General features: G+C 51.2%; 2 protein-coding genes across 10 annotated transcripts in view; one reads left to right on the top strand and one right to left on the bottom strand.

Moving 5' to 3' along the window:
* Positions 1-1,780: 1,780 nt before the first annotated feature.
* On the top strand, positions 1,781-12,035 carry LOC102104731 (16 kDa beta-galactoside-binding lectin). 4 transcript variants are annotated; one of them, XR_015772643.1, is made up of 6 exons: positions 1,781-1,973; positions 3,613-3,692; positions 3,823-3,994; positions 4,439-4,595; positions 5,510-10,206; positions 11,012-12,035. XR_015772643.1 is itself a non-coding variant. In XM_005531726.3 (4 exons), exons 1-4 carry the CDS (start codon positions 1,965-1,967, stop codon positions 4,580-4,582), a joined length of 405 nt encoding a protein of 134 aa, XP_005531783.1. In that variant the 5' UTR covers positions 1,950-1,964; the 3' UTR covers positions 4,583-4,646. The 4 variants fall into 4 exon arrangements, 1 of the variants encoding a protein (XP_005531783.1); XR_015772644.1 differs by having other exon boundaries at positions 11,150-12,035; XR_001332062.2 differs by having other exon boundaries at positions 1,950-1,973; positions 5,510-5,580; positions 10,085-12,035.
* A 141-nt stretch (positions 12,036-12,176) lies between these two features.
* The window catches only part of SHROOM3 (shroom family member 3), a 110,924-nt gene continuing 100,723 nt past the window's right edge, over positions 12,177-22,377 (bottom strand). For 5 of the 6 annotated variants that reach the window (XM_005531727.3, XM_088056136.1, XM_088056133.1 and 2 more), the window contains 6 exons: positions 22,229-22,305; positions 18,462-19,349; positions 17,002-17,484; positions 16,082-16,232; positions 13,221-13,493; positions 12,177-12,704 (listed from right to left, as the gene is read on the bottom strand). In XM_005531727.3, coding sequence (XP_005531784.3) covers positions 12,345-12,704; positions 13,221-13,493; positions 16,082-16,232; positions 17,002-17,484; positions 18,462-19,349; positions 22,229-22,305 — 2,232 coding nt within the window. In that variant the 3' untranslated portion in view covers positions 12,177-12,344. The remainder of the gene's footprint in view (positions 12,705-13,220; positions 13,494-16,081; positions 16,233-17,001; positions 17,485-18,461; positions 19,350-22,228; positions 22,306-22,377) is intronic. The other variant, XM_088056134.1, reaches the window with a different exon arrangement.

Raw genomic sequence — 22,377 nt, forward strand, 5'->3', positions numbered from 1 at the left:
TTGTAGCCTCAGAACAAACACTTCACTGATTTCACTCAAGGCAAGGAGTGCTTTAAATGGAAAGACCAAAGGCTTCTCTGCTAAACCAAGCAGGCTGCCAGCGCAGAGCACTCCAGGAAAACAAACAGCGCCGTCTCCGTGTGCTATCAGAAAGGTGATTCGCTGTCGGAAGGGTCAGAGGGAGAAACTCCAGGCTAGAAGAGCAGCCCACGTGAAACGTGTGTTTCGGGAGTCAGAGGGCCCAGCGCTGCAAGGAGAAGACAAGTCTCCGGGGATTTCACAGAGCTGAAAGGAAAACAAATACACAAACCCAGCCGACCAAAGAGAGTTTGCTCAACCCCTCACACGTGCCAGCGACCGGGGGAACAACTGCACAGTAACTCAGGCGCCTAAAGCCTGTCTCTAACACGTGATCCCGGCTAACACCGCTGGAGAATGGGGCTAAATTAAGGTGGAATTAGTTGGGATTTCTCCAAACTCTCCGAGGAGGGGGCTTGCTCTCAGTGGCATTTGCTACCAGTAGGAACTCTGCTCCCGCAGTTAACTCCTGACTTCTGTACCGCACTTGTTAGTGGAGTTAGCTGGAGATGAGAGCATGGGCGGGATTTTCCCTACATCACTTTCAGTCAGCATTTTGTTCTCTTTATGCACCCCAGTCACAGGGCTGCAACCCGAGCTTGTGACTTGTTAGTTCCAACGCAGCTCAGCTTTGCTAAAATGCCACGGGAATGTTCTGAAATGGGTGTGGGGGAAATCTGGGGCAAAGGATGGTGTCAGGAGTCAGGATGCTGTTCCTGTAACAGCTCGAATGAAGTTCCAGCAGCCTCCCGCAGGGCAGCGTGTTTCCCACCACCACCCAGCCACAAATTCCTGCTTTGTGTTGTGAGGTGCCGGGCACGGCCCTTCCAGGAGTGACCTGCAGGCAGGTACCTCGCAGGCTGGCCAGTGCTCAGAGAGCAGCTCTCACTGCGGCTTTACAGGCAGGACTGGGAAGCTGCGTGTCATTAGCGTCACTTCAGGCCTCAGGGAAACTGAGGCACAGAGGCCCGAGGACTCTGTTGAAGCCCATGCAAAGGTACAAGCTGATCCAGTGACACGGCCCCACAAGGCACCGCAGCCGCTCCCCCTTCGCCTCCCAGCCCTTCAGAGACCCTCGGGGCAGTCACGGTCGCTGCTTTCTGGGGGCGCAGGAAAGGGGAATGGCAGGCGCTGGGCACTCTCTGGGACAGCAGCCTCCTCTCCCTGTCCTGCCGGCTGTGCACAACCCTGCCCGGCCTCTTTCTCCCCGAACAAAGCATTTCTCTTTTCCCTCCGGAGCCTTTTGCAACCGGAATGGAACCAGCGAGATCGTGCTACTTTTCAAAAGCCGCAGCCTGAGTTCTCACATCTCCTTAGAGCCCCACACCACCAGCATTAACATTTTAGGCACTGCTGAAAGGCTGACATGGGCTGTACCGAGCCCTCGGCTTTCATTTGGCAGCGAGGATTTGTACCCAGGGTCTCCCGCCGGTCCAGGCTCCTTGCGGGCACCGGGCTGGGTTGGGAGAGCACAGGAACACGAGGACTCCCACCCCTGATTTTAGGCAGAGATCGCCCAACAAAAAGCAGCCACCTCGCTCCTGGCACAGAGCAGCTCTCCGGCTCCCGGGATCGGAGCCAACAGACGCTGCAGAGCAGCTAGGAGAGCTCACAGCAAGGATTTCTAAGATCAAGCAGAAGCAAACAATCACCGGTTCTGAAAATCATACAGAAACTGCCCGCACAGAACAGTAATCCACAGAGGCCTCCCGCTGCCCCTGTAAATGGCCGGGAAGCTCCGGCCCCAACAGCTGCGATTGATCAATCCCTTCTTTCCCCACTTCCCCCGGATCATGTGATGCTCCTGCCCGGCTGAGTTCAGCTGCCGGAGCTCGGCGCTGCGTCACTCCGAGCTGGAGAAGGGGCTCGGGGCTGCTCTCGGCAGCATGGAGAAAGTGAGTGCCGCCTGCGAGCCGGGGTGCTGTGCCCAGCAGCACTGGGACTGCGGCTGGGCTGCCTGTGGGTTTTGGGCGGGGTGCCAGGGGTAGGAGGAGAAGAGGATTAGCGGAGGGGAAATGCGAGGCTGATGTATGGCTTGTGGGAGGAATAGTTAGGGCTGACCAGCCGTATTTCTTCTCTTCTCTAGCGTGTTACCTAAGTGGGGAAGCTGAGGAATGTTTATATTCTCGAGTACTCTAAAGGTTTGGGTCCATTTACAGCCCTATGGTTTCCAGACTCTTCATACTTTTTTCCCCCTTAATCTGTATTTTCCTTCTGGAAAAACGCCTTTTGGGTGCGGGACTGGGTTAACTCTCAATGCAACAGGAGAGGAAAGCGGGCTGGCAGTGCATTCTAAGCCAGCCCTGCTCCCGCAGCTTCCCTTTCCTCGAAAGACCCCCCGGGCGCAGCGGCTGCATTCCAGAGCCAGGAGGCAGAGTTAGTGCCGTGGGGATAAGCACTTTAGTGACTCGAGGAACCCTGACCTCAGCAGGCTGTGTGTGGGCAGAGCGGCGAGCAGGCATCAGGGCAAGGACAGCGTCAGGGGGCTGGAGGCAATTTTGAAAATTTGCAATTTGCCTCCCTCCCTGAGCCTGCCCACGGTTAATAGCTCACTACACAGCTGGTGAATCACCTCCTGCGCGGGGCTTGTGTGGCCAGTAACTGCGGGGGCTACCAGGGTGGCTTCTGTGGGAAGCTGCCAGAAGCTTCCCCCAGGTCGGGCAGAGCCAAGGCCAGCAGGCTCCAGGATGGATGCAGTGCTGGCCAAGGCTGAGCCCTTGAGCCACGGTAGGAGTGCCTCTGTGATAACACCCTGCAGCCTGTGGTGAAGGCCATGGTGAGGCAGCTGTCCCTCTGCAGCCGGTGGATGTCAACAGGCAGGCAGAAATCCACTTGTGCAGCCCAGGGGGATGCCCGGAGAAGGCTGTGAGCCTGTGGAAAGGGAGCCGTGTTGGAGCAGTTGGTGAAGAGCTGCAGCTCACATGGAGGACTCATGCTGGAGGGGACAGTGGGAGGGATCCACACTGAGCAGGGAAAAACTCCTCTCCTTAAGCAGTGGCAGAAACACCCTGTGCTGAGCTGACTGTAAGCCCCCTTTTCCTGCCTCCCTGCGCCACTGAAGGGGAAGAGGTAGAGCCCAGGAAGGCATGGGAAGGAAGGCATTTCTAAGGCCTATTTTACTTCTCATTATCCTGCTCTGATTTTAATTGGTAATGAATTCAATTAATTTCCCCAGGTTGACTTTGTTTTGCCTGTGACAGTAATCAGTGAGTGACCTCTCCCTGTCTTTGTTTCAACTCAGGAGCCTTTTGTTGTATTTTCTGCCCCCATCCAGTTGTGATAGAGTGGCTTTGGTGGGTACCTGGCATCCAGCCAGGGCCAACCCACCTTGAGGTGACACCTCCTTGTCACCCGATGCTGCTTAGGGCAGTGGGAGACCCCCGTGGCTGCTGGGACAGGCAGGTGGCCTGACTCAACCTTTCCTCTAGCACAAAACTCACGTTTGGGTCTGCCAGAGCTGCTTTGTGCCCTGGCCCAAGGAGAATTGGAAGTCCTGCCTTGGGATAGACTGACTCCTGTGGTTCGGCCCTGCAGGGACTGGTTGTTACTCAGCTGGATGTTGAGCCTGGTGAGTGCATCAAGGTCAAAGGGAAGATCCAGTCTGATGCCAAAGGGTGAGTGAGGTGGAGAATGGATTGATGGGACACTGGGGGAAGCCAGAGCTCCTGCTGTGTTTGGCTTGTGAGCCCTGGCGGCTGGAGCCGCTGCACTGGCACCCTCTGTGCACTGGCTGCGTTTCCCCAGGTTTGCTGTGAATGTCGGGAAGGACAGCAACACCCTCATGCTGCATTTCAACCCTCGCTTTGACTGTCACGGGGACGTCAACACCATCGTGTGCAATTCCAAGGAGGATGGCATGTGGGGGGAAGAGGACAGGAAGGCTGACTTTCCCTTCCAGCATGGTGACAAGATAGAGGTGAGGCCCCAGGAGCGTGTCCAAGGCCAAGCTTTTTAATGCTGCCCTGTGCCTCTGCGGTGCAGAAGGACATGGAAAGGGGAATGAGCCACAGGGGAAGAGCTGGGCAGCTGAAGCCAAGGAATCGTCTAGAGCTGTGCTGCCCGGGTCCGTGCCCAGCAGCTCGCACTCTGGGCTCCTGTTGGAAGCCGTGCACCTCGGAGCAGTATCAGCACTGAGGATACTCGGACTGGCTCTGCCACATCCCACGGATGCAGAAGCTTCCTCCCTGCCTTCTATGTCTCTGCTGGGCGGGGAGGAGGCGGAGCTGCTGAGCATGGCCTTGGCAGCGGCGGCCAGCTCGCCTATTCTGCCCCAGACTGGAGGTGGTGGGGAGTGAGGAAAGCCTGGGAGCTGTGATGTGTCAGCCTTCATTCCTTCCTTCCCTCTCACTTCTCTCTACAGATATGCATCTCCTTCGATGAAACCGAGGCCACGGTGAAGCTGCCTGAGGCGGAGTTCAAGTTCCCAAATCGTCTGGGCATGGAGAAAATCGAATACCTGGCTGTGGAGGGTGACTTCAAAGTCAAAGCCATTAAGTTCAGCTAACAGCTATAGCTTGGTTTGTTTTGTTTTCTGCCCTCTGTGTAGTGAAATAAAGCGAAACTTGCAATGGCTGCTTCCTCTGCTGTTTCCTGCTCTAATCTGCTTGCTCCTGTCTGTGCCACGGGTGGGCAAGGAAGGGATGTGTATCCAGCCATTCTTCTCCTTACACTGCAGCCTTGCAGCTGGTACTGAGCTAGACATGAGCCAGGCAAGGCCTGACTCACTGAGCGAAGCTGCCTTAGCACAAGTTGCTCCATTCACCCTGCTGCCTACACCAAGTGGTCCCTGTCTGGTTTCTCAAGGGTAGGACTAATCCCAGCCAGACACAAGTGTATGTTGGGTGCTCACTGTGCCATCTCTGACCACGAAATGCTGCTCCCTGCTGGGGATGGGGGACTGACAGGGAACACAGGGCATGGCTTGTGCTCTTGCCAAGAGCTTTGCTTTCCCAGAATGTGCTCAGGAGTTGTGTGCATTGCAGGCTGGCACTGGTGTACCTGAGGAGCAGCCAAGAGGAGGCAGGCTGGGCTACCTGTACTTGCTGGGGAAAAGATGGGGAATGAAACGTGAAGCTCGACAGAAAGCTTAGGAATGACTTGAGAAAATCCAGGCTGTCCCTGGTGCTCCTGACCTGAGGTGTTGACACTGCCAGAGACAGAGGATCAGGTAGCAGGAAGTCGGGGGCTGACTATCAGCTATGAGTGACAAACCCTGTGGCAGCCTGTGGGTCAGTGTCTGAAACCCTTCCCTGCTGAAGGGCTGTATCCAACAGAGTAACCCAGGACATTTAATCCTGACTGCACTGAACACAACCAGCTGCAGCTAGGCAGATGAAGAAGGAAAAAAGCTTAGCAAAGAGTCGCTTCTGCTTACACCCTCTGTGCTCATGCAATGCCTTGGAGTGTGTCTGCTACTGCTCTTTCCCCACAGCCTGCCACTCATGCTGACCCGAGACAGGGCTGGAGCTGGGACTGCTGTGGCATTTGAGGACCCGATGACAAGTAAGGAAATCCTGCATGCTGTGTGGAACTGGGAGCCTGGACAGGTTGCCTCTGTGGCTGTGCTGCCCGGTGTGGCTCGGTCAGTAAAAGCCTGTGCAGGTGGGGCCTTCTTAGCCAAACGCTGCTCCCCTGCTGGAATGTGATCCCTGCTGGCTAATCTGGGCACAGCTGCTCCTTCAACAGCTGAGCAGCTGGGTCAGCTGCTTGGGTAGGGCAGTACTCCTCTGTGGAGCATTTCAGCCATCCCAGGCTTTTTATGGGGAGGCCGACAGGCTGCCTTGGTGTCGGCAGCGCTGTCCCGCACTGCAGCAGCTGCTCAGAGCTGGGTCCCCCCAGGGGAGAGGCAGGAGCCCGGCTGCTCTGCAGGGCAGGGGCACGGATAATGGAGGGATTCACTCCTGTCCTGCATCTACCCCATCATTTATTTATGGGACAGGAAGCTAAGTGTTTAGAGGCTTGGGTGTGTTTATTAGGGAAAGCTCAAGGCAAGTCTTGCTGGTGTGCTTTGCCTTGCCAAGTAGGGCTTGGGATTTTTGTGTTGCATGTGGGGTATTTGGGGTTGGAAGCTGGGGAAAAGCTTTTTGTCTTGTTTCTCCCTCTGTCACATAACCTGGCTGAAGGTAAGTGTAGTCAGGTGTGTGACACTGAAAATGTACAAGGCCCTGATGTAGCAGTGGCAGAGGAGAGCTTACAGCTCTGTGTGTGTCTCTGTTCCAGGCTGCCCTGGTCAGACGAGGTCTGTGTGCCTCAGAACTGACAAGAATAAATCTAATCCCATTTTTTGCTCTTAAGCTGGCAGTCCTGATTGCCAGGTAGGTTAGTCACAAGTGTTCCTGGCTGTGGTGCTCAGCATACAAAGAGCGCCTTCCTGGGGGCCACCCCCTCCTGGACTTCCCACAAGAATTAGCTTTATCCTGCTTTTTAGCGCTGGCAGTTACCACTCGGGAGACCATAAAATGGGAGAAAGGGTAGGAAGGAAGTGTCCCTTTGCCAGCATTTCCTGCTGCTTGAGTCTTTTCTCCCATGTCCAAGAGCTATAAATAATCCTGTTCCTCTAAGAGACACCAGTAAATGCAGAGTGCCCTGGCTGGCTCCTGGAGTGGTGACAAGGCTTTGTCTCCTACTAGAGCCATGGGGAAAGCCAGAGCTCCGTGGCCTGCTACAGAGGAGAGGGTCACAGCAAATGGGAAAGTGACACTTGTCCCTGCCAAATGTGCTCTCCTGGAGCACACAGGGAACTCATGTCAAGATTCCTGGGAGAAGTTTGAGCCCTGCTTGCTGTGGGGAGGAGAAGAAAGCACCACAACATGGCCGAAGGGTTTTCTTTCTTTTTTGAATTTAAATCCTGTGCAGTGTGCTGTCACCATTTTATTTCTTTACAGCATCAAGGAGAGAGAAAATGGGACCTCAAAACCCACTACAAAACAGCTGTGAGGTTGTGTTTTACAACATGGACACTTAGCTGGGTGTGAGGGAAAAAATTCTTAAGTAGAGCAGGCTAGTCAGGGAAGTGGTGGAATCATCATGCCTGCAGACACTTAGAAAAGGTGGAGACGTGGCACAGTGGTGGATTTAGTGGTGTTAGGTTCACAGCTGCACTTGACCTTAAGGGTCTTTCCTAACCTAAATTATTTCATGAACACAGATTAAGTGATAGGTGCTTTCACCTCACACCTTGGAAGATGAGAACAAATAACCAATTGTAAAAAAAAAGATGAGTTTGGAAGCAATAGATTGGACAGGAATTAAAGTCTCATGCGCAGCTTAGAAGAGCAGTGAGGGCTAAGACAGACCAGCAGCTTTGTCTTCTCAGAAAATACTCTCCCTGAGCAGTTCACATTAACCTCACTAGACAGAAATAGGCCATCCAAGTGACTGTGGCTACATGAGCCTGCGTGTGGCACTGTTTGTCACAGCCTCAAAAGACATTCAGAGGACACCGTGCACCCAGGAGCTGGGTGCGAGGGAAGCTGAGGGGCAGGCCCAGGTGAGGCATGAGAAGCCAGCAGGGTCGCTTCCCATGGAATTTACAAGCAAAATGTTGCCTGACAATTTCTTCCAAACGATACACATACAAAATTCACCAACAACTGGAGTACAAAATGAGGAGGCTAACACCAAGCCAGCTTTGCCAGAGGTGACTGCAGTGTTCCTCCCTTGTGCCCTCACCTCCCACTCCCTCAGCCCCAGTTCCAGCATTTACTAACCAAAGGATGTGACGGAGGTTTGGGCACATGACTGGATGTTGCAGGGGCAGGATATCTTTGGGGTCAGACAGGTGCACACCATGTACCCATCCTGTCCAGGCTGTGGGCAGGAGCTGAGGGATGACGGCAAGTCCTGCCATGCTGAAACCCCCACGGTGAGGGCACGCTCCCTCCTTTCGCAAACCAAACACCTGATGCTCCGGCTTTCCAACAAACATGGATGTTTTCCCCCTTAAATCCCCAACCCAGCTGCGTGTTGCCAATCTGCCTCATGAAGAAAAGAAAAATGCATAAAAAATATAGTTTTACTCACCTTTTCTGAGCAGGCTTCAGGCTGAGATGTGCATCCTCCTGCACTGCCTCAGGGCTGGGACTCCTGTCCAGCTTCCCCCAGCCCAGCTGTCCCTTGTTAGCCCTGATTGCCACACAGGTGTTGGCCATAAAAACACAGCAGGAAGGATGGTGTCCTAGTTTAGGGCAAATCTGTGAAAGAACCTCTAAATGGGCGCTTTTTCTTCCCCCACTTCTCTCTCAGAGTCAGTCTAAAAGGTGCAGAACTTAATATATAACATAAACCAGGTGACTGGGGATACCAGTATCATAAAGTCACCCCAGGACAGGTGGGCAGTGAGCCTTGCTGTGGTTTTGGGTGGTGTTGGTGAGGGCTGGGTGTCCAGAGCCCCTCACTAACAGGGCTCCCCTCAGCAGCCCCAAGATGGCGGCGGGGGGGCCTTTGTGAGGTAAAACGGTTCCCGCCGAAAATTTTGGCGGGAAGAGGCAAGAGAAACTTCTGCTCAGGGCCCCCTTTCTCTCCCAAAACCTCCCTTCGTGGCTTCTCATATTCCAATTTCATCCTTTCTAAACTGGTGTGGGATTTGCTTTTATTTTATTTGTTTTGTTTTGTTTAATCAGAGTTTTATTTTACCTCAGTAAAAGCACAAGCACCTCAGGAATGGTTCCCTCCATATTCTGTCACACTTTTGCCAGTTCTTACCCTCCCCAGCTGAATTATGTCCTTGGTTTTTGTTTTTTTCTTTTGCATTTCAGTTCTCCAAGTTAATTTAGTGTTAAAATGAAGGATTTAAAAAGTATGGCTGGATTTGCTCATTTGAAGTCACCCTGCTTCTCAGCACAGCCCTAGCAGAAGGCCATGGCCTTGGGCTGCAAACCACAGAGCAAAAAGCTGCCTGGCTCACATGTACCGTTTCCTATATGGTGTAGGGAAAAATAGCCTTTTTTCCTAATCCCAAATCTGGCAGAGCCACATTGACCCCCCCTCTCAAGCTTGTCTGAGGGTGCTGAGCCTGGCTGGCTCCGTCTCCCCGACATCTTGAAACAGGCAAGAAGAAAGCAGATTTTTGCAATGGTTTTTGGCACCGATGTGCAGCAAGCTGCACAAAGGCTGGCCACAGACACACATCCAGCTGCACAAAGCAAAGGCTGATTGTTCAGTAACACATGGACAGAAACAGCAGAGCTGCAGGACGCTGGGTTCCTGTGCAAAGGCATGAGCAGCACTCCTGTGGGAACGCAGGCAAGCCGTGCCACAGTCAGGACACATCCCCTCTGCAGGGCTAGAAAGGGATGAGCAGCCCTTATGGAAACACTGGCTTGAAGGGTGGTTGAATGAGGCACAGAGAAACCAGGGATGGGGTCTCTAGATGTGCCTCACTTTGCTCACGCCCATTTAAAGCAGGAGCTCTGATGAAAAGCTCGTTCTGTTCCCTGTTTTGCAAAGGACAGGATTTATGTGGAGCAAGTATGGAGACTATCCAGTCTGCTTTACTTACTTCTCTTAATTACCAGCCTAAACAGTCACGACAGCAGTGGAGTTGTAAAGATGATGGATAAACTGACACATGAACTGTTGTGCTCTGGGTTTAACCAATTTTATAGGTAACCTTCACAAAAGATCTTGTGTGCAAACTTACAACCCAACAGACCCTGGTATGTAAACACTCTTTACTAGACTTAGTCTTGAGGAAAGCATCTGATGTGAATTCCTTGTGACCATCAGTCGCCCAAGGGCTCTGATAAAAAAAGGCCAATTTTAAGTTGGATGAGTAGATTTTCCTGGCGCTTGTATCATGTGCATGTTGCTAAAAGCATGTGAGGCCTTAGCGTGAGCTGGCCTGCTTTGACTGGAGGTACTAATTTAAGGGATGCTGACCCAGGAAAAAGGCTTTTCCTAACTAATATGCAAATGTAACGTAATGGTATTGATTTTGTACAAGGAGATTTTACCTGGAACTGGCCCCACGTGTCAGAAGTGTAACCGCTTTATCCTTTTCCTCCAGTCACCAAAGGGAGATCTGTGCTTTCCCACTGTGCCTGCAGCCAGCTGAAGGGGGCTGTCACACCATCCTTCAACAGTCCATGACCTACCTGGAGACAGCTCTGGAGAAGGTGCTTGACCCAGGTACCATAAAGTGACTTGGGAAGGAGTCCCACCCATTGTTACCTACAAACAGAGGCCACCCAGGCTGGCAAACACCCATGCTGTCATCCCTGTGGCAGGGTGGGATGTAGGGCATTCCACACCAATATCCAAACCAGATGTTTCTCTTATAAAAATAAGGCTCAATATTAGCAAAAATTGCCAGGCTGCTGAGAACTCCTTCCCTGAGATGTGTTTTGGGGAAGGGCAAGCACAGCAGATGGTGCTCACTGTATTTGAGGTACTGGTTTTCTCCACTGCAGCCACTGCAATACAGTGTCAGTTTTAAAAATCTCACGTAACCAGACCCAAAATGCGGATTTGTGTCAGGAAGTTAGCAAGGACTGGACAGGAAGTGTAAAATTCTATCCCTGGTATTCCTATCCCATGTAATCACTCTGGGAAATCCTGGGTTTCCACTATCCTCTAGTTTCAGAGCCACAGGAGAAAAGCAAGGTGGGATAAAAAGCAATGAATACACTCCCCTTTTTGCCAGAGGTAAAAGAAGTAGATCTTTTTTGCCTGAGAAGTACATCTTCAGGCTTGCCTGATGTTTAATTACCTTTAAATACATATCAAGGTGTACTTCTACCAAACTCAGTAAACTTTGCAGTTAGGAGGGTGATTTTTGAACAAAACTGTGCAAAGAGAGTTTTTCCTGCACTTACCACAAAAACCGTGGCTTTAACTCATTTCTCACTTGAAAATCTAAGCTGTTATAAAAACATCAGTGACTATCACTTGCCTTATTAGCTGATGTTTCTGTGTACTGTGGGAACACACACAGGACTTGCTTTATCCACCCCAAACTTGCTGGAGGTGCTCCCCCTGAAGCCATGTGGGTTCCTGGAGTAAACAGGCAGATCCTGTTTGGATGGAGCCTCTTCCTGACCTGGGCATATACGGCAGGACTTGTGTTTTTCAGGAAAGAACTCACTAAATGGAAAATATACAAACACCTCCCAGATCTACCATGTCTTCTTGAGTTGTTTTGGTAAGTGTAAGATGGAAGGGTGGCTGCAAAAGAAAAAATAAACAAACAAAAAAAAATCTGCATTTAAAGTGGTTTTAAATCTAATAAATCAAACTGCAGCAGTGGGTAGGATTTTTGCTTTTAGGGCAAATGAAATGTGTTGACTGGATTGAAACAGCTCCCCCCGCTGTTTGCCTGATACTCTACTCAAATCTGGGCTTTATAAATCATGTCGGTAGAGATCCCTGTCACTCCTCAGGGAAATCTTTCAGGCTGCAGCAGAAACACAGACCACAGCTATGAGTATTCAAAATAAAGACACAATTTCCCCCACATTCCTGCAGTGAATTCCTTGCTTCATGCTAGCTTGGACTCTCCTGAGATACAGGTTGCCATAGAAGATGTTTGAACTCCAGACTCAGAGGACCACAGGATCCAGAAGAGGAAAAAATTTGTTATTTTCGTGGCCAACATCTCCTTTGTAAGGTCACTTAATGGTACCTTCAGCATGTGTTGAAACAGGGTGAAGCTGCTTCTGGTAGCCCTTTATTAAAAAACAACCACAACAACAGCAACAGAACCAGGATGAGATGTTTCAAGCTACTGCATGACTATCTTTGGGGTTCCCTCTTTTAGTTAAGGTCTTCACAAAATACAAAATTAAATGTCTTTTCTACATACAGAACAAAGTAGAATCAAGTAATGATTAGAGTATGTACAAAAACTTACACATTCTGTCTTGTTCTTTAAAAAATATAAATATCAATAATGTTCAGTAAAATGGGTTGGTTTTATTTTTAAGGCTTCATTCTTAGATCCTTCATTATTTAATGAGGTGTCAAGTAGGCAGAAAAGGGAGGGAAGAGAAGGGGTGATGTTTTAATTGAAGGTCACGTGTTTAATTCCTGTGAGATTCTTCCTCATCTCTGGCAGGAGGAGATTTCCCTCCACACTGATTTAAATTTCCAGGAAGCAGAGGTGGAAGGAAAGGAAAATAAAACCTTTATTATTGCTATTTTTTTTTTTCCTTCATCAAAATCTTGGTTTAGACCTGTCTCTATCCATTGTCTTTGAAGAGGACCATCTGCCAAGCACTGGGAGCACAGGGACTCGGGCAGGGCTGTATCCCAGCTCCACCTGGGACAGGTTAGAGTGAGGAAGAGGCTGCTGGAGGTGTTTTAGCACCGACCCCAGAGGAGGTAGCAAGTGCCGCAGCCAGGGCAGCTGCTGCTGCTGCATCCCTGGGTGTGAAGTCCGTGGGCAGACTTTCCATCAGGCACTTGAGCTGCTCCTGGCCCAGCTTGATTTTGTCGTCGAGCTCTCGCTGCTCTATGAGGAGCGCGGACTTCATCTTCACAAAGTGCTGGTAGTCCTGGAGCTGCTCCTCAGAGAGGTAGTTGCCCAGGATGTCCAAGACCACCCGTTCCCGACGGTCCAGGTTTTCCTTGAGCTCCCGGGCGTCTTCGTGCTGGCCAGCCAGCAGCTTCCGCTTCTCGTTCAGCAAACTCTGCACACCAGAGACAGCCCTTCAGTACCAGCAGCACCACACTCCCTGGTCCCCCTTGCCTTCCTCCCAGCACCGCCTCTGGAGATGGCTGCTAAGCTCCCAGGCCTGCAGTCAAAAGCCTGGGAGAGGAGGCTGCATTCCTCACTATGGGGGGAGTGTAAACCACGCTGAATTGGACTCTGAACGTCCTTGCCAAAGGGAGGCAGGAAACCTCACTTGAAAGCAACAACTACCTGGAAAATCTCCTTTCAAAACCACCCCAAAAATGTTAAAATGTGGCTGTCCTCAACAAAGCTGCTCTGTGTCCAGAAAAAGGCTGCAGGATCCCAGCCATTCGTACAAACAGGGATTAAGATTCCCAGGAGCAATGTCTGAGCTGCTGCTGGTGCAAGAGCACCAAGAGCACCAAGAGCCCTGTGCTGCCCTCCTGGCAGCCCCTGGACGTCCCTGTATTGCCTTGGGGGTGGTGGCTGCTGCCCCATGCCCCGAGCAGGCCAGGGCTGTGCCGATACGTACCCGCTCCTCGCTGTTGGCATTGTCCCCTAGGCTGCTCAAGACGTTCTCTACACGGGCCAGGCGTCCCGAGAGGGAGAGCAGGAGGTTCACCACCTTATCCAGATCACCAATGAACATCTTGTACTTGTCAAACTCGTTGGGTTTGCACAGCGTGCTGATCAACAGCTCCACCTCCTCTCCCAGAGCATTATTCATCTTAATGTCTGCGAGCAGGCTCTCCTTGGCTTCCTTCAGGATTTCCAGTTTGTGGGTCAAGCTCCCGATGAGCTCAGCCTGTTGGAGGGGAAGCATTGCCACATTGGTTGTTACCAGCATCACCCTGCTCATATGGGTGATGACAACAAGAGGATATGGCTGCGGTTCCTGAGGAGCAGGGTCAGGCCAGCAACAGCTGACAAAGAAGGGCGGAAAGGGAGAAAATACTGAAATTCCCCACCTCGGAGATAACCCAAGTAGCCCAATAGGTTGCATGAGGATATATTTGTTCAATGAACATTTATAAAAGAGATCTCTGATTTGGTGTTCTGATACCCAGCTACCTACAGATGAGCGCTCTTCAAAACCTCCAAGTGAGAAGAGCTGCAGCCACGTCTCCAATGTATTCCTGACATCCAGCCTGAAACGCCTTGAACTGCACCAAACAAGTGCCTCGCACAGAGGCATCAAGGAAATGTTCACACCAAAGATGCTCTGGATTTACTGTGCCTGAACACACATCCATTTTGCAAAAACACTGAGACCTATTTCCCTGCCAAAGAAAAGGAGGCCCCCGGGGTTCGGTTACTCCAGGAACGGCAGTGCTGCACATGTGCCGGAGATCCTAATTTCTGTTAGGATTTAGTGGAAAGACATATGCAAAAGCAAGTCTCTGGCCTAGGGCTTGCAATTCTTGTTTCCATTTGCTCAGAACTGAGAGCACAGCCAACAGGGGAAGCTCTCTATACTACAGGGAGGGATTCTCAGTGTCTCTAGTTCATGCACTGCTGAGGCACAAACATGGGTGTGTTCATCTACTCTGCACAACACAAACACTGCAGGATGAAACGAGTCCATCACAGGGTGGCCTGAAAATATTCTCCCAAAGTCCTTTTTCCATCACCACCGAGTGTCATTCCAGGCAGGAGGCAGTGCTGCTTTGGAGGAGGAAGGATTTTTGAACACTGGTCAGGCTGGGGTCACTGAGTTGGCCCCGGTGCTCAGGATGGGCTGGCAGTGGGGTTCCCAAGCTGCTGTGGCAGCAGGGAGCACACGGTGCTGTATGGCCAGGCACCACTAGATGGAATACTCGGGCGTGCATTGCTGCGTGGCTGCGCTACAGCCTGCTCTCAGCTGCCACACACATGCAGAGGCTGAGCAAAAGGCCAGTAACAGTCCCTGAAAACAAACATCCACTCCCTGGAATGACCTCCACCGGCTAGCAGGGTAGCTCAGGGGAGAGGGAGCAAAGGTGGTACTAAATCCCACCTCCTAAGGGTCAACCAAAACTCCTTTATGGACATTCCTCCCTCGGAAGTACCCAGAGACAAAACCCAGCCCTTGCCTTCCCTGGGGCTAGGATTTAACTAATGCCCCCTTCCAAAGAAAGATCCTCTGCAGCTGCTTGCTGGATCAAATCCTGAGGAGCAAAAGGAAGGATCCACGTTCCATGGTTCAAGTTACATAGGGAAATCTCTATGGCAGGGCTCCATGGGGTCCCAAAGTCTGGCATTAACCTCAGCAAGTTCTCAGGTGGATGGAGCTGCTGGGAACGGGCAGCTGTTCCTCCCTGCTCCAGGAGATTTGTCCTCCAACTGTAGCAGGAGGCTATGGGGCTCCTGACAGTGAGGCACCTTTGCTCTGAAGGCCTGGGAGCTGGAGGGGCCTATCACTTGGGTTTGTGCTCATTAATCAGTGACTCTCCTGCAATCCCAAATACCAGCCAACAGAGCTCTTTCAGGGGCTGCCACTCCCTTGGGAGCTGGGTGCAGCTTGGGCCAGATGATGAAAGCAGCAGGCAAAGGCCCTGGGCAAATGCTTTTGTTTAGGGACCCACCTGTGTATTTGTGACCCAGAATCTGTCACACAGAAAGAAGAGGTGGTGAACAGAAAATTAAATCTGGGCTGTGCTACTCTGTCCATGGCAGTGTGGGATGGTTTAGACTTCGAGGCAGGCATGGCTGCTTTCAACAGGAAGGTAGAGGGTATGAAAGAGAGCCACAGACAGGCCACAAACACCTGCCTGTGGCCCCCTGGGATGTGGGAGCTAAGCAGCATGTCTGTAATTACCAGGTAACTCATGTGAGACAACCGTAGGGGCAAGTCAGAAGGCCCTGTGAAAGCCCTGGAAGCAGAGCATGGAAGCCCCCAGCAGGAGCAGCAGGGCATGTTCCACAGTGAAATGGAGCCTCAGTAAGAGAGCAAAATGTGTCCTCCCCTCCTGCCTGCAGACAGCAGGTGAAATGGGTAAAGTGACTTCACTCAAGAGCAAAGTCCTGGGAAAAAATCTCCAGCGCTCAGTGCAGCCACTGGCTGGACTCTGTTCTTGTTTGCAACCCAAGCTGGCCTTGCACAACTTGCTTCACCTCTCCCTTTTCCTTCCTTGCTGTGGAACAGGGACTGACAGTCTGTATACTCAGCATTTGGTATGACCCAGGCCCGCCTCAGGGTGGTGCAAGATTGGTACTCAATTTGCAGTGAGTAATTCAGATTAACTCTCTTCTACAATTTGGGTGACTCTAACAAAGTTTTGCAGGTGGTCTAATCGCTCCCACGCAATTTTGGGTGCTGCCAAAAGCTGACATCAAATAGAAATCCACTTTACTTCAGGGCTTATTATTATTTCAGGAATGTAAGCAGCAAACAGCGCTGTGTGCCGAATTTACCTTTTTCTCATTGATGTCCAGCAGCTCTTCTTCCTCACCTGCTTCTTCTGGCAAGTCCTTGATCTTATTCAGCAGCTCTGCTTTGGGTGCTGAAACGCTGTAGTAAGCAGGACAGGTGACCAGGGTGACAGGAGCTTCCTTTTCTTCTCTCCTACAACACAGTGAAGAAACAGGAAGAGTTCAGTCTGAGCCTGACTTTTCCCAGTGTTTAGGTCCATCTCCTCTTTTGTACCTTCCCAGTGATTAGCCACCAGGAGAAGGCAGATTCCTGCCATCAGGGGGTGTGTGTCAGCTGCTCTCCCAGCACAGCACAGCCACTGGGTTCAAGGGTGACTGGACACCACACAGGATTTACCTTGCTGAAGGTCAGCCAGCACAGCTCGGCTGGAGGTGGCCAGACTGACCTTATCTGCCATCATGCAGTACACCTGACTCCTGGACAGTTCTCCAGCTGCCACTAGGAAGTCTCTGTCCTAAAAAACCCACACTGGGGGTCTTGGGCTGATCTTGTAATAAGTAGGTCCCCTCATCCCTCCTTCCAGATTTTGGCCTCTTGTTATCTCTGTGCCTGCCATTATTTTTATCCTGATTTTACTTTCGTACCGCTGTTCCTTTGCTTCGGACTGAACTGCTTCAGATTACTAAGGTTCAGATAGCAAAATCCAATTATATCTCCAGGGATGCTTCATTTCCTGCTCTGCTCCCAAGCTCAGCACAGTTTTCTACACAGCCCAGAGAGGCGAGCTCAGAGCCCAAACACCAGAGCCTATCTCATGGGAAAAGCTGTTTGGAAATGTCCTGCCAGGCCTCATACCTCTGAACTGCAAAACTCACTCTCACCTATAGACATGCAGAAAAAATTTGGCACAGGTTTTTCCTTAGAAGCAAGGGAGCAGGGAGTTCTGCCCAGCAGTGCTTACGTGTCACCCGCCACTGCCTTCCTGCTGGCTCGTGTCTGCGACATCTTCCTCTTCATGTTGTTCTCCTTCAGCACGCTGGTTCCACCGGGGAAAATCCCTTCCATCAGGTCCATGGTTGTCTTCATTTTGGAATCTGGATCCAGGATATCAGCCAGAGACTTGTCTTTATGGACAATTTCTTTTGCTAGAGCCTCTGACTTGATATCCTCTGGGGTTTTGGTCTTTGCCTTCACTGGGGGTGCTGTGCCGGTTATCCCGGAGTCCAGGCTGGCATTTTCCAATGCTGGCTCTCTGGGGTTACCTTCAGACTGTCTGTCAGTGCTCTGAGGCCCTTCAGAAGAAGCAGGGGACTGGTGCTGCTGATCCACAGCAGATGGAGAGCCAGTCCTCTTTAATGGGGTTGGCCAGTTATTTTCACCGGTGCTGGTGCCCAACCCCGTTATCTCCCTCTCGGCCAGGGCTTTGGGAAAGCTTTTAAAGCTGCTATGGACAGAAACATTCTGTGAGATGAAGAGAAACCAACCACCCAGTGCTCACCATGGTGAACACAAGGTAAAGGCCTACAAAAAGCGAGTTTTCCTTTTCTATCACTTGTTTTTTGTGTCTCCCCTCTCATTCCCATATAGAGGGTGCACAGTGTGAAGCCACTGGAACCAGAATTGTTTTGTCCCTTCAGCCTGAGCACTGCTGGATTGTCCTTCCAAACAGAAAGAACCAGTGAACAGCGAGTCACTTTGTTTTCTGCTGGCAGGCCGGGGACTCCCACCTGGTAGTGCCATCCTGAGCAGCCTCTACCCATTTGCCCTTGCTATGTTGGAAAAGCTGATCGCTGCTACAACCCCGGCCAGATTCTTCCCAGATGGATATCACAGCATCTCCCTGGGAGTGAGGGAAGCTGTGCTGAGTTAAACCACCTGGGCACCTCACCCAAAGTCCCATCCTTCAGGAGAATTTCCCTATACAGCCTGACTGTGACATATTTGCATTGTCATTTCTTGGCAGACAGTCACCGTTTCGTAACAGCATTCTTTTGTGCCAGGTCCAGAATATTTTTTGGGAAATACTAACTGTTTAGAAAAATCCATCAAGGATTTTCACAGCAGTCTCTCAAAATCCAGTAACTGGAAGGAGCCAGCAGCCATTCCAGCTCTGTGCTGAAGAGGCAACCACACTGAAATCTGCAGGGAGAACCAGCCCAGCAGTGTTCCCTCATAGTCCCCTGCCCTGGGGGTTTTGGGGAGCATCTGTCAGTGCACCTGCTGCTGGACCCTGCTCCGGCCACATCCCTTGAGGCCACTCTTGGCAGACCAGCAGTGAGTCTGTGTGTCCCTGTCCCCTGACCCAGGCAGCAGCTGGGGGTTCCACGGCACGAGGGACGAGCCCCGTCTGTCCCGGCCCCGCGTATCTTACTGTATATGGCCCTGCACCGCCCGAGCTGCCGCGCTCCAGCCCGTCCTTACCTCACTCCGGCCTCCTCTGGGAGCAGGGGGGATTTATCTCCAGCTGCCCCATTCCCCTCAACGGGAGGGGGAGGAGGTGGGAATTCATCCGTGCCGTTGGCAGAAGTGCAAGAGCTCAGCTCGGGAAGAGGACGGGATGGCGGTGGCGGGGAGAAGGGTGGCTGGGAAGGCGCGACAAACACCTCATCGTCCTCCTCGTCCTGCAGCGATGGCGGGGGCGTGAGCTGCAGCCCCGACTCCGAGATCCGCAGCTGGGTCGTGGCCTGGGGAGAAGGAGTCTCTGGGTCGGAGGAAGTGCTGCTCTGTGTGGGCAGGGACTGCCACCTCTGCGAGGGCTTGGGCCCGGCCGCCGGAGGAGACACCATGGCCCTCGCGTAGCTGCCCTCTTTGGCCCACGCCACTTTGGGCGGGAGGGACCTGTGCAGCAGCCCTGCTTTCCTTCTCCACATCATCTCTTCCGTGGGAGCCTCGGGGGATCTGTCCTGGAGAGCATCCAAAGGCTGTGCCTGAGTGCTCCCGTTGCCCTCGGCGGGAACAGCCTCTCGCTTGGCATGGTGCTGTCTCGGAGCCTGGCTGTCAGCTGTGCTCTGCAAGTCTGAGGGAGCCTGGGAGGGGGTATTAGGAGAAGAGTGGCCAGGCCCAGAAGGAGTAAGGTTAAGGAACAAGGGTTTGAAGCCTTGCTTTTGCTCAGGGTAGTGGCTCCTTGCCTCTGTTGGGGCTGGGAAAAATGCAGAAGTCCTGCTATCTGGCCTGGAAAGTTCTGAGAGCTTGTGATTCTTGACCAGCGTGGCAGGCCCGGTGACAACCTCTGGGCTGTGGAGGGGATGGGGATAGTAGCTTGTGAACGCCATTTTCTCTGAGTAGCTTCTCTCTTTCTTGCTGAAAGACCTAAATACCAAGAGACAGACCGTGGTAAGATTAGTAACTCATCAATGAGCAGGAAAATTGATTGTGCACCTCCTAAAAGGGCAAGTTACCAACGCTATCGGAGGCCAGCGTCACTGCCTGCTGCTCTAGGTGAGGTACATCTGTGCTTTGAAACTGAAGTGAAATCCTGAGGCAGACCCACTCCCTCTCACCATCTCCCATCATTTTCAGGATGTGCTACATCACACATGTAGCAAGCAGCACAGCAATGGAAAAAATATTAGGAAAACTTAACACCTGGCTTCCTTTCCCTGCTTTCAATTTTGTTTGTTACAGGTGGGGGGAGTAGCAATTGTTGTAAGATAGACTATTTAACATTATCTACCATCAAACTCCATTCTCAATTGCATGTAATCTTAAGAATTTCAGCTCTATGGGCCAAATATTCCCATAATGTTATCTGCTCATTGTGGAAAGGTGCCATTAAAATGATTCAACTGTCTCCAAGAACAAAGCAAGGCCAAAAAATGCACTATTTTGACTATGGAGAAAACTGAAAAAAGCTCTTGCAGCCTTGGAATCCTGTTAGAAGAAAGAGCTCCCTCAGACAGGCAGGTGTGACCAACACCAAAGCCTACACATTCCAACTGCAAGCGGATGTTGAAGCTGCAAAGCCAGCAGATCGTATTATTCCTTCCAGATCTATCAGGGTGCTCACACATGAGCCTGAGAAACAGCATCTGGCCTTTGGAGTGAGGATCCTGCTTGGAATCCACAGCCAAACCTATCTGCCTGTCTGGCTGTTTAGCTGGAAAACAAACTGAGCAGTAATAATGACACTGGCAAATGCAAGAGAAGGTGGCCTGGAACCACGAGGCCATACAACAAAATCCAGTAAAACAAAATAAAGCTCTACTGCCAGTGCATTTTCTGTTCTTGACATGCATTGTCAAATAATGCCCACACTGCCAATCTGTGATGCTGGAGACTTGGGGCCCAAATTTGTTCTCAGATGTACTGGCACAAATGACGAATAACTCTGTCAAAGACATGGGTCGTTCTGGCTTTATTCTGGTGTGACTGAGAATAGAATTTGGCAGCCTGTGCCTGGGGGTGGGGAAATGATCCAGACAGGCTGCTCTTGGTATTGTCTGTGGTTCCTGGACAGTAGCAGTGTGTATTCTTTTCAGATGCTCAGTGTTTGTCGGAACGGCAGATGGTGATTCTCTAATTCAGAGCTCTCTCCTACTGTGGAAGCAACTGTGGATTCTAAAACTGGTGGAGCAGTTCCCGATGTCGTGTGACACCTGGGGAGCAGAGGAAGAGCACGTGTGACCAGACCAAGTGATTGCTGACCAAGGTTTTTCTCACTTAACCTTAGTCTGACTGTTTTCCTCCTGGAGCAGGAGAGGTAGTAGGGATGGTCCCATCTCCTCTCCAGCACATGGGGCAGCTGTGGCCCAAGGAAACCTAGAAACCTAATTCCTACTGCCTGCCTTGCCTCCCTCATGGGCCCACACATGGAGAAGGCTTCTCCTACCCTTTTGTTTTACTTTTTGGGAAATCCAATTCCCAGCAAGAAGGGAAAGCAACCTCCCATCTCCCAGAAGAAATGTGCTTGCGAAGCATGCGGGATGCCTATGCTGCACAAACATCTCAAAACTGTTAATAACCAATAATCTTTGTGCAGTGAAGCATTAAAATGAGAAACCTGCATTTCGTGCCCCAATAAACTTGTTTTCTGTCTGGGTGTTCAATCCCATTACTTGGAAAATAGGTTGGGGAAGGAAAAAAAATAAAAGGAAGGCACAAGGAGTGACTGAGCAGCAGGATGAAATGCCATCTCTAGGAGAGAAGGGGAGGCAGGAGGAGCTGAAACAGCTGCATTGTTCTCTTAGGAAAAAAACATGGAAAAAGTTATTCCAAATCAAAGTAAACGAGTGTGTTTTAAATAACCCTACAAGGATGTGCCTGAAGGAAGATTGAGTCCCTTTAAAACAACATTTATATGTTCTTAGGGGCAAAAATGGCCAGAAGTAACATAAACCAGAGCAGGAGCCTTCCTCTGCTTCACTCCCTGACCCAGAGCTGCATGGAGAAACCTTTGGAGACAGCAGTGTTAACTCCCACTGTGACCACAGAGAGGGCTGGCATTTACTGCAAGATTGTGAGGAACAGAGCTCCTTTGTGAACAATGCTTTTAGTCCTTCTTGATGGCTTTTACTGTAATAGGAGTTAGCTGTTTGGGCACTCGGGGCTTAGGGCAAACATCTATTTATTATTTAAATGTAAATACAGCACGATCAGCTTCAGTTCTTGTTAACTTCAAAACAATCTGGGGCTAAGTGGAGACTTACATAAGTCCTAAGACATTTGAGTTTGTGTGCTTACACTTTTCTATTTTTAAAAACGTTTCTCTGTCCCCTGTTGCTGAGCAAAACATCCTGATCAAGGGAAGCAGCCCAAAGGCCAGCTCCCAGTTGGGCTTGCTAAAGGAAATATCCTGGGTTTAGTCCCTCATTTTTGGGGAGGCAGCATCCTGGGTGGATAAAATCAGCCAGAGTGGGACGTCAAGGTATTTTCTCCTTTAGGATCCTTCAGTTATGGAATCATCCCATGTGAGTTTCAACAGCAGATCAAATACATTCCTGAAGTTACCTAAGTGGAAATTTGCTGCACAAACATGCTCCACGATGACACGAAGAGGACTGGACAATCAATTAATGTCTGTAGTGAAAGAAAACGCTTGTAGCAGCTCCTCCAAAGTCTGCACGGCACGGCCCACCTGGAACTGTGTTTGTGCAGGTCTTAGCTCTAGACAACCCCTGACAATGGCTGCTGGCAGGGACATGGCCAGAGCTGGCCCTGCAGTGACACAGGGGACATGGACACACACCCACCTGGCTCCTGCGCCGACCACGTAGAAGGGATCCCTCAGCACGGGGCCGAGTTCACTGCTCTCCCTTCGCAGCAGCTCCTGGCGCACCCGAGACGGCGTCGGCAGCGGGCAGAAAGCAAAACAAAACACCAAAACACGGATGAGAATGCC

The sequence above is a fragment of the Pseudopodoces humilis genome, chromosome 6 (genome assembly GCF_049639895.1).
Source record: "Pseudopodoces humilis isolate 2021_Gansu_Grassland_sample_001 chromosome 6, ASM4963989v1, whole genome shotgun sequence".
In the NCBI taxonomy this organism is placed as follows: domain Eukaryota; kingdom Metazoa; phylum Chordata; class Aves; order Passeriformes; family Paridae; genus Pseudopodoces; species Pseudopodoces humilis.

Excerpts from the sequence above, each read along its gene's own strand:
- LOC102104731 (XM_005531726.3), top strand. Across the intron at positions 3,693-3,822 it reads ATCCAGTCTGATGCCAAAGG|GTTTGCTGTGAATGTCGGGA; the intron begins GTGAGTGAGGTG and ends GCGTTTCCCCAG. Across the intron at positions 3,995-4,438 it reads AGCATGGTGACAAGATAGAG|ATATGCATCTCCTTCGATGA; the intron begins GTGAGGCCCCAG and ends TTCTCTCTACAG.